The 11108-nt window shown below is 37.9% G+C and overlaps 1 protein-coding gene across 1 annotated transcript; it reads left to right on the forward strand.

Annotated features, from left to right (window-relative positions):
* Positions 1-9004: 9004 nt before the first annotated feature.
* Positions 9005-10255, forward strand: LOC136257557 (uncharacterized). The gene is made up of 3 exons (XM_066050783.1): positions 9005-9159; positions 9554-9687; positions 9862-10255. Exons 1-3 carry the CDS (start codon positions 9043-9045, stop codon positions 9947-9949), a joined length of 339 nt encoding a protein of 112 aa, XP_065906855.1. The 5' UTR covers positions 9005-9042; the 3' UTR covers positions 9950-10255.
* Positions 10256-11108: the final 853 nt, after the last annotated feature.

Here is an 11108-nt window from a genome sequence, read left to right on the forward strand (position 1 = left end):
AAAAATAAGATGAAGATAAAGATTACTTTGATTGGCTGATCTAGCTTATAATGTACTTGCACCTTTGTGCAGTACTGTAAATAAAACAAAGAGTATATGTATGTACTTTGAACACAATTTTTTTGTGTTGGATATATTATTTGTAACTTGATATCATAGTTGTTTACCCTGCAGTGAGATCTATAGCAGCTATGTTTGCTCGCTTTGCTGAAGGTTCTTCTACACTTGGCTCTTCTACACTTGATATCACAGTCAAGATATGATTTGTAGATCCAAATCTAGTGTCAGTTGCAATAGCTTCCTTGCAAACCACGCCATTCTCAAAATCATCGATGAGTGCTTGTGTTAGTGAAGTAGATGGCTCCCATGTAATCTTGTTTTCTGATCCAAGCCATGCCACCTATATGTACACAAATATTTATATCTTTAAAAATGGTATTCAATAGAAAATTTGACCGATTATTGATCATTTGCCAAACTTTCTTGTACAAGATTTAATAATATGGTGTGCTTTATCAATTAAGCTGGCAAATTAAATACCTGATAATAAACTCCACTCCTTGTTTGCTTCTTCGACAAAATCATTTTTACTATCCCTTCTTCTGATAACATCTTTCTGTTACTGGAAGCTCTTCCCTGCTCTTCATCTTCTTGTAGAGATGCTGGTGTTGGTTTGCAAACCCGTTCAGCATGCTGGTAACAGTACTTGGATGTTTGCATTGGTGTTAATTGGCAACCAGATTTAATTTTTCCAGGTAAACCACTATATTCTACATAGCCTGCTTCTGTTGCTGCACAGATGTCTCTTCGATTTTTCATGTTACCATCAACAACAATGACACTTTGGCATCCTGGATAATTGCACATGTGACCTACATATTTAATGCAAAGGTTAAACAGTGCTGTCCATGGCAACATTGCATCATGGGACTGAGGTAAAACATAGTATGCATTAGAAGGTGTCAGTAAACAACTATGAATAGGGTTAGGTTGCACACTATGTATGGTATTCGGGTTATCTACTAACAACAGGTTTGGGTGGTAATGTATGGTAGCTGAACAATAGCTGAGACCCCTTTTTCTTTTTCCCACTTACTCAGTCATATTACCAAAATACAGCTAGTTAATGTCACTACTGACATGGGTCGCATTGTAGGATAATTATGTATAAATCAGCTTAGTATAGAGCACCTGGTGTGGGGTAAGTTAGTACACCTCCAAATATGAAAGCCCAATCAAAGATTTTGGGGTACACATTTACCATGCCTAATCGCTGGAGAGTCACATGATCTCATGTGACAGATAAAAGGTCATATGTTATGGCTTCAGTGCTCCAACCAATTCTCCCAATTTTGACATCTTACAATCTACGGTCAGGTACACACCAAAGAAGAAGTTAATATTCCTGCATTGCCTGCTATTGGTATTACTAACCAGCATATAATCGAGTAAAAGCATCATAATAAATCGGTGTATAATGGTGCAGGCATTCTTGAAAATTGGTGTGGATGCACCATGTCGGGAAATAATCTGGATAACGTTTGAAGACATCAAGTAGGCAAAACTTCAAGTGTGCCTCTTCCAATCTTCTCCTGTCTAGCACTGCTCTGTTACTAGCTTCAGTGGACTTATTTTCATTCATGCATCTATAAAAAATAAGATCACTACCTAATGGACAATCAGGTTATTAACTTAAGTCCCCTATACGCTATGCACATAAGATAAGATGTATCCATACATAGATACCATCACATGCAGTTATAACAGATGTACACATAATTAAGGTTTAAGATGCAGAATAAATTTACCATGTGCATGCCTGTGAACATGCAGGACACTTATGTACTTTTCGTTTACAGCAGAAAAAGTAGACTTTGCAAAGGCCGCATCATATCCATGGATATAGTTGTAAACCTCTGCCTTTTGTCGATATGACATTTGGCCTAGTAGGATCTCTGCTGACAAGCTAGTCAAAATTTTGGTTGATATGGCAGTCATCCCTGTTGAAAGAAAATAAGGAAGATCAAGGCAATTATTATCGTACAACATTTCAGAGTCATTCCCAAGAGTGTAGTATCCATAATGTTGAGTAAATGTGCACCCCTTTGCAGAATTATGACAAAACTTTCGAAAATGGGTACTGCTAACAGTTCCTAAATCATCATCGTACACAACAGGAAAGCTTGGTCTATTCTTCTTAACCAAAAGTTTGCCACTGCAGATCTTACAAGCATTGTTACATGATATGAGAACAATGCCAATTGAATGACCCTGAAATCCTTCATGTGTTATTAGCTCTTTCCTCAGACTGTAATCATCACAAAATGAGTTTGCATCCAGACATTTTGTATTTTCCAAATAAAGCCTAACTTTCTCAATATTTATTTTGTCAGTAGAATGTCGAAAACCAAAGCTTGAAACAAATTCCCAATATCCTGGAGTATCTTCTGGTAATGAAGCTGCTGCAAATGACAGTCTTCTTAGCACAGAATGTTCTGTAGTAAAATCACAAGCTTCCTGAAGCATCTTGAATAAGCAACAACAGAGCACTACAACAAAGACCTGAGTTAAGAATTTAAAATGTGTTTATTTACACTACTGATGTTTTGATTTCTTACTCAATTCTTAAAATTTTTCCTCCCTGTTGGAGGTCACAGGGTGTCACAAATCTATTACATGATGCAATCTGATGCAATCCTATTTGTTTGGCTTCACTTATTATTGCTTATGTAATCTTTGTGTATAAAAGGGTTCAACTGCAGAGAGGCTAGTCTGTTTCAGCAGTAGCTTTTACTTAGCCATGGCATTCAGTCCAAGCAACTGTACTGTGAATGATAGAAAATGTACTAGGAGGAGGCTAAAGCTGTGTTGGAACACTGATGTAGATTGGTCATCATATCCAGCACGTTTACAAACAGTAAGCATCTAATATGCATGCACCTATGTATAAAATAGAGCTGTAGTGTTTGGCCGGATTTTTTAAAAGCGTTGTGTTGTAATTTGGTTCAGTTTTAATTACCATGTCAACAGATACATCAACCAGTAATATAGTAGATTAATTTACAGATGCATTCTTGGTGTATGTTATCCATTACACTTAACTCCATTCAAATGTTTCACAATGAACATACAAATTGTTGTTTTTTGTTATAATATTTAGGGATGTGAACAAGTTGGTTCAGCTTTAAATGTGCCACCCCTTGCTGTACTATGCGGATACATGCACCTTTGTGGCTTTCTTCTATCACCATCGGTAATAAAGGTAAATGGCAAAGATTGGACAGAGCCAGTGATCATGTGGCTAACAATATCAATGTCCACTAGAAATGGAAAGTCCACCCTCTTCCGACACCTTATTGACCTACTAAAGAAGATTAGAGCCCAATGTGAAATTGAAGATAACGATCCCTCTTGGATGTTTGATGATGGATCTTTCGAGAAAATGGGGGCATTAATGTCTGATAATTCATGCAGATAGTTTGGCTTATATGATGAGCTCTCTGCATTTTTGTCACAAATTAATCTGTATCGTGGCAAGGGCTTACAAGATACCCACGAGATGTCAGTATTTTTACAACTATACAATGGTCAACATTGGAGAAGAGATACAAGTGAGCTTTTTTTATAGCCATGCACCAGCATAAATATTTAACACTTACACTTTTCAGTTGAATACATGCAAAAACACTGACTAAATTATACATACGTATGAGCCACTGTCAAACTGTGTGAAAGAAATGAACAGCGGAAATTTTTAACCTCCCTTATGAATGATGCAATGGGTTGTCATTATTACTTTGGCATAGAGTAAATTCATAGTGGTATATGTGCTAGAACATGTTATGAATGTGGGCACATGTGTGCTCAAATTTTACACGCTGTAACATTTATTGTTGTCTTGTCCCTTTTAAAGACTTTTTTGGTGGTGTTATAGTAATGGTTGCATGGTTTATTTTTACATTATCAATATTCTGATGTGTTTAACTAACCAGGATTGTGTAACAGGTGTATTTGCACTTGCTTGTATTTTACAGTCAGTGGTGAAGCTAATTTCTCTATGCCATCGACCTATTTAACTGTGGGAGGGTTCACACAGCCATACGTGGCTCGAAACGTCATTGAAATGCCCAGCAGCATTGAGAAGGGGTTCAGTCACCGATTCCTATGGTTTTTTCCAAAGCCACTATATCAGAAGTATGAAGACTTGACAACAATAGATAAAGACTTTTGTGAATCCCTTGGTATGTACATAGGTATACAGTACAGTATAATAATCTATATTTATAACAGTGACCAATCTGGCAAAGTTGTGGAGGAAACCCAGTGAATCGCAAAAGGAGCTGCCAGACTGCATCTTTGAACTGCAGTCTACAGATAAGTTTGCAGCATACTATGATGAAGTACAAATGATGCTGAAAAAGATAGCTGGATTAGATGAAATGCTTTCAGGTTCTAATTTACATTGTAACTCTAATTGTGTAGTACACTGTATGTATCATCAAGAGCAAACAATTACTGTATGGCAATAAAAAGCAATGCCGTGAAGGAACCTGACTTACCACTTCAAGTCAGACAAATTTAATCTCTGCTCCTGAAAGAAAGGTGGCAACTTATACAGAATGGTTGCGACTGGAATCAATTAGAATCAGAGGGAGTAACATTTTTTTCTAAATGGAAAGATATTTACTAGTGTTATTGATGGTAGGGTTCAAAAGGATTCTAATGCTGTAAATATTGAGTCATTTTCTCCAGTACTTAACAGTCAAAGCAGATCTGCTAGTGCCTCTCCCCCAGACCAAAGTCCACATACAGGCACTGAAACCATGAATTCCACCTGACTAGCTCAGGGCGGTCACTGTTGTCAAGACCATGGTACAGTACCTTTCTGTCTTTGGAATGCTCGTAGTCTAGTTAATAAACTGAACAATTTTCAGCATTATGTGTATAGTTCTGATTTCCAGATTATAGCTATTACTGAAACCTGGCTTAAGGACTACATTTTAAACGACAAAATCTTGCCAACTGGTTATGTCATTTATAGAAACGATCGACAGTCTCGTGGCGGAGGAGTCATGCTTGCTACAGACAACATCACCTCAAGACTGATACTGTAGAATCTCACAAAAGGTGTGGGCGAGAGGCTGTATTATTCGGCTCAAGATCACACAAAAGTGTTACTTTCCCTATGTTGCATGAGTGTGGCAGTGCTTAAAGCATTTTCTGGTCGTCTTTGTTCAGAGCGTTCATTTTGTAGACTATAACTGTGTCGGACATGACTAAAACACGGAACGGACTGGGAAAACGGACTAGCAAACGGACTGGAAAGAACTTGCCTGAAAGCGTTTTTTGGCCATAGAAATTCACTGTATAGGTGCTAGAAAGAATATAACACGCAACAACGACCTGAAACAAACCTCTGAACTGCTCTGAACACGATGTCGAAGTTTGCTAAAGCCGATATTAAGCCCTGCGCTTAAAGATAGTCTGAAATTAAATTCATTTTGTGTTTAATTAAAAGCGCACTTTCGTTTCGCATGTGTAAACAAGACAAGACACAAGCTTTAAGCCTGTTAAGACGCTATGTTACTAGGAATTCATGGTCTGGTTAATTGCTGCAATTAGTTTGATGGCTGATCTTCAGTTTTACAGGTGACAGCTCGTGACAGGTAGGCTTCGTGGCGGCCACGTTGTATTTAATCAGCTGGCAAGAAACTGGCTACTACAAATACAGTCTGTGTTACTTTGTTTGCTTAAACTGTAGCTAACCGACAACTTCGCTGTCACAGGCGCTCAAACTGGCAGACTGGCGCTTTGTAAATTATTTCAGGGTAGTAATGGTGGCTCTAGCACACGTTTAGAGGTTAGTTTAAGGCTGTTGTTACGTGTTATATTCTTTGTAGCAGTGATTTAATGAGTTTCTATGGCAAAAAAAACGTTTTTAGGGGAGTTCCTTCCAGTCCGTTTGTGAGTCCGTTTTCCCAGTCCGTTCCGTGTTTTAGTCATGTCCAACTGTGTCAGTTTTCGGCCATCAGGCAATCAGTAAGTGTCTATATAGTACACGTTTGATCATAAAACAAACAGATAGCATCATTTTGGCTACTTATGGTGATTTAAAATGTTACACATGTGATCAACAGTGCTGTGTTTTCCATATGCAGTGCAGTATTTTCCATTCAGTATTGTATGGAAATAATAGCACTCTTATTCATTTGACGTTCAAATGCTTTAAATAACTACTGGTGCTTAGAAGATGATTAAACAAGTTTTAAAAATGGGTACTCAATTTCAAACTCTTGTTTTGAACTCAGAACATGTATACAAAATCAAAGTATGTGTGCTGTTGATATGTGTTAATGTTTAATTCACTACCTCAGTACCTTGTTCTTTTCTAAAATTATAAGTGTGTATAGCAGGTGCATCATTTGCATATAAATGAGGTCCCATGCATTAATTGTATAGGCATACTCAGCAAAAGTCGTGGACAGGTGCTAAGAGTGGCAGTAATTTTTCACATCCTTTTTGGTATTTTCCGGGACAATGATGGTAACAATGATGTTAATGGTGACGACAATAATGAAGACATTGAGAAGGCTAATGGTGATGGCAATACTGATGATGATAATGAGGAAATCGACAAAGCTAATGAGGAAGATGGCATTAAGGAAAATGATAACATAAAGATCAATGAAGAAGACATTCAAGCTGCAATCAACTTTGTCAAGACACTCTTTATACATCTCTGGTAGGAGCCAATTAAGTGATGAAGTACAATGTGCAGGTGAGACATCATACACCTGCAGGACGGTGGAGACACCTTTGTTTAGGAGGGGCTGGGGGTCTAGCTTGGTGTTGCCATGGCCTAGTTGTAAGTCGAAAACCAAAAAAAGGTAACTACCTACTGACAAGAGCTGCCCACCAACTATATCTCCTTATTTACAACTACATACGTAGCTTGCTACACTGCTCCTCTGAAGAATACTGTGACTGCTCCATTAGAGTATCTCGAATTGTTGATGCTATTGAACTAGGCTCTCAATGACAGCCATGGATAATTTTAGGGTGGCTAAACCCTTCCATACCATAATCCTTTTGACAGAGCTACAGCCCCCCTTGCCCCCCCTCCCATCTCCACCACTCCAGTACACCTGTATTGTATGGTAATATATGTAGTTAAGTGCAAAAATGTGACTTTAAAAATTGCACTTTTAAAATATTGTTGCTGTTTAACTATGTAAAATTAGGATGGGGTACTGGCTATCAAATATGGGACCTTTCTTCACTTTTGTTATGCTTTGAAGGTATATAAGTTGGGTATTGATCAATACTGACCAACTAGAAAAGAGTAAAGCATGATTTTTGTAAGGTGTTAGATGATTGCTCTGCTATTGACACTTCAAGAACTTCTGGAAGTGCCATACGTCACACTGTACGTCTTGGCAAATACTCTTCCAGTCCTAGACGTCCTAGACCTATCTTGGTGTCAAGGCTGGATGCACAGATGTTGTGCAGGTCTATCAGCTCATATTTGTGCCGAAATCTCCAACACCTCAGATGAATCTGAGCCATTTCTTTGTGTCTACTGTGTTTTGGCTAACCAAGCAGCCAAAATTAAGCAATTAAAAGACTCATTAAATTCTGTTTTGTCCTGTTTACCTTCCCAAAACTCTACAGCACATCCTCCAACTACAAATCCTGCTGCTAATGCTTTGCAACCTCAAAACAACGATCTTTCTCAAGACATTTCAGACGATGATCTATGAAAGCATAATGTTGTGATCTTCAGTATCGAAGAGTGTGCATCTGGTAGAAAATTTGCTCAAATTAACTTACACCACAGCAAGATAAAATACTTGAATTTCATTGCTACTTACAGGAATATAAATCCTTTAGATCTCTTTTTTCATCTCAATAGATCCATGGCAATACAAAAAAAGGTAAATTATGCACCTGTAACACTGGCAACAAATAGAGACAGTAAAAGTTGTATTGACCAGAGGGAGGTGTAATGGACTTGCTTGGTTCTTACAATTAATATTACATTTCTTATACTACAACAAGTAGCTGTGAAGGTAGTACGATCTGATTTCAAAACACAGAGTTCTGCATAATATAAAAGCCCTCACACTCTATAGTAGCACCCTTGTTTTGTTCAAGTGCCACAAGCAGGGCTTTTGGGTAACTCAAGTGCATAAATCTTTGTTTTGTTGATGTCTAACTATCATTCAAAATGGTAGACTATATCAGAAAATGTGCTAAATGAAATGTGTAATTGACTCTAATAGAAATGAATTTGTAATAATTTCTCTAATAAATTAAGAAACACTCAATATCTAAAGCAACACTGTGTTTAAGAAAGTACCTGTCTTGGGTAATTCATGTTTTGAGCTGAAATGCTATTCCCCTAGGCTGGATTTTGTTTTTTTCTCTGGTATGGGCTTTAACAAATTGAAGTCCTATGCTATTGCTAGTACCCTTCATGTACAATGGAAGCAGTGTACTTGATCACACAGTTATGGACATGCATGCAAACACACATAAATTTATACACACAACTTTAAGGAAAATTTATTAAGTAGATCAGACGTACGAGCCCACTGTCATCCTGCAGCTGTTTACTATTTGAAAAGCAACTACCAAAAATGTCATATGAAACAGTGAGCAAATTTGGTGAAGAAAAAGTGGAGAATTCCTTTGTATATAGGCCTTCATTGAATCACTGAGGGGTTTTGCTAAGCAAAATAGTTGTTCAATCTAAACTTTCCTGTTATATACGAGACCAGCTATAAATTGCTGGCAAATAGTTTACTTTTGCAACATATATGCATGTGTTATTATAACACAGCGGTTTTATGGCATAATTAATTGTTTATATGTGTGCTTGTTAACATTATAGATGATGATGATGATAATGAGGAGGAGGAGGAAGTCAATAGCCTAGAACAGTCATCATCTTCCAATCAAGATACAGACTGCACAAAGTCTACCGCATTGTTTTGTTTGATGCTGCCTGGCAAAAGATTGCATTTGAAGCCACTATTAGCTATGAAGAAGTTTAGAAACAAGGGAAATAAGCATGGTGCAGTAAAGGCATTTTATTACTTGGAGAATGAAGGGTTAGGAAAAGTCATTGAGCTTAGTGGCAGCAAAGGCTCAGCTACGGTTAGAAGAATACACGTACATGTGTACATTTGCATGCATGCAATAGGTATACACAAGGAATTTTAATGGATCAAAGAAATAAGAAGTACTGAAACAAGGGTGGTATAGAGACTACACCTGAAATATACTAGTGACTGTCTCAGCAAAAAACCCGACTTGTTTGCACAAGCATGTATAAGAAGGAAGACTCAAATCAATTAAAACTACATACCATCTTATTCGCCTGCTCATGGAGAGTTCACAGATCTTTGTTTCGTTTCTGTAGCTTCAATAGTAAACATGTCACATGCATTTGTTTACAATATGGTAAACGTAAACAAGATCATCATCATTTACCTTATAATATAGGGATCAACTGTATTGTAATCTGTTTGTGATGACTATAATTTTCTAGCACTACGAGTTTGAGAAGGCATTAGTACCTAGTGACAAGGAAGAAAAGATGTGTTTTGTAAAGAAACTATCTAAAGTAGGTACTTCATTGCCACAATATGAACATACCCTTGTCCAAGATGAAATTTTGCCAATGTAAGTATCATGTGTAAGTAAGTACTTAACTAAAAAAATGTGTTAACGTATGTGTATTTGCAGTTCAAGATAGTTTGTGTGCATGCATGTGTGTAGCTTGATTACTACACGTTTCCTTGTTTTACATGGATTTGACAAACATATTTGGTTATAACTGCTTTACATTTTCCACAGGGGCATAGGAATGAAACGTAAGAGACTTATCCAGGATATGGAGGATGGGATGTGCACTCCAAGAAGATCTCCTAGGAAGTTGGACTGAAGTTGCCATTATATCATGATTGGTATTGTAGATCTTAGCACATTTGAACTAGCTGTTCTAGTAGCAAGCAAATTACTTTAAAAGCTTATTGATCTAGACAACTTGTCATTACGCATGCTGAATAAATTGTATACGACCTAATACTACGTCAGTACATTAATGCTCATTAAGGGTAAAAGTATGATCATTGAGGATTGGAGAGTCTTTACAACAAGGTCAGTCAAGAAATCCCAACATGCATGTTTTTGGATACAAGGAGACTCATAATACAGAGAGTAATGGCACTTGCAGAATGTTAAGAAATGAAGGGACCACTATAGACTGGGACTAGAGAGGGTCTTTACACAAGGACACTTGAAAAATTCTGAACATGTCCTAGGATACAAAAGGACCATTGGGGACTGGGACTAGAGAGGGTCTTTACAACAAGGACACTTGAGGAATTCTCAACATGTCCTAGGATACAAAAGGACCATTGGGGACTGGGACTAGAGAGGGTCTTTATGACAACGACACTTGAGGAATTCTCAACATGTCCTAAGATAAAAAGGACCATTGGGGACTGGGACTAGAGAGGGCCTTTACAACAAGGACACTTGAGGAATTCCCAGCATGTCCTAGGATACAAAAGGACCATTGGGGACTGGGACTAGAGAGGGTCTTTACAACAAGGACACTTGAGGAATTCTCAACATGTCCTAGGATACAAAAGGACCATTGGGGACTGGGACTAGAGAGGGTCTTTACAACAAGGACACTTGAGGAATTCTCAACATGTCCTAAGATAAAAAGGACCATTGGGGACTGGGACTAGAGAGGGTCTTTACAACAAGGACACTTGAGGAATTCCCAGCATGTCCTAGGATACAAAAGGACCATTGGGGACTGGGACTAGAGAGGGTCTTTACAATTAACAAGGACACTTGAGGAATTCTCAACATGTCCTAGGATACAAAAGGACCATTGGGGACTGGGACTAGAGAGGGTCTTTACAATTAACAAGGACACTTGAGGAATTCTCAACATGTCCTAGGATACAAAAGGACCATTGGGGACTGGGACTAGAGAGGGTCTTTACAATTAACAAGGACACTTGAGGAATTCTCAACATGTCCTAGGATACAAAAGGACCCTAGTAAACATTCTTGCAAGACATTTC

Source organism: Dysidea avara, chromosome 6 (genome assembly GCF_963678975.1).
Source record: "Dysidea avara chromosome 6, odDysAvar1.4, whole genome shotgun sequence".
Classification (NCBI taxonomy): domain Eukaryota; kingdom Metazoa; phylum Porifera; class Demospongiae; order Dictyoceratida; family Dysideidae; genus Dysidea; species Dysidea avara.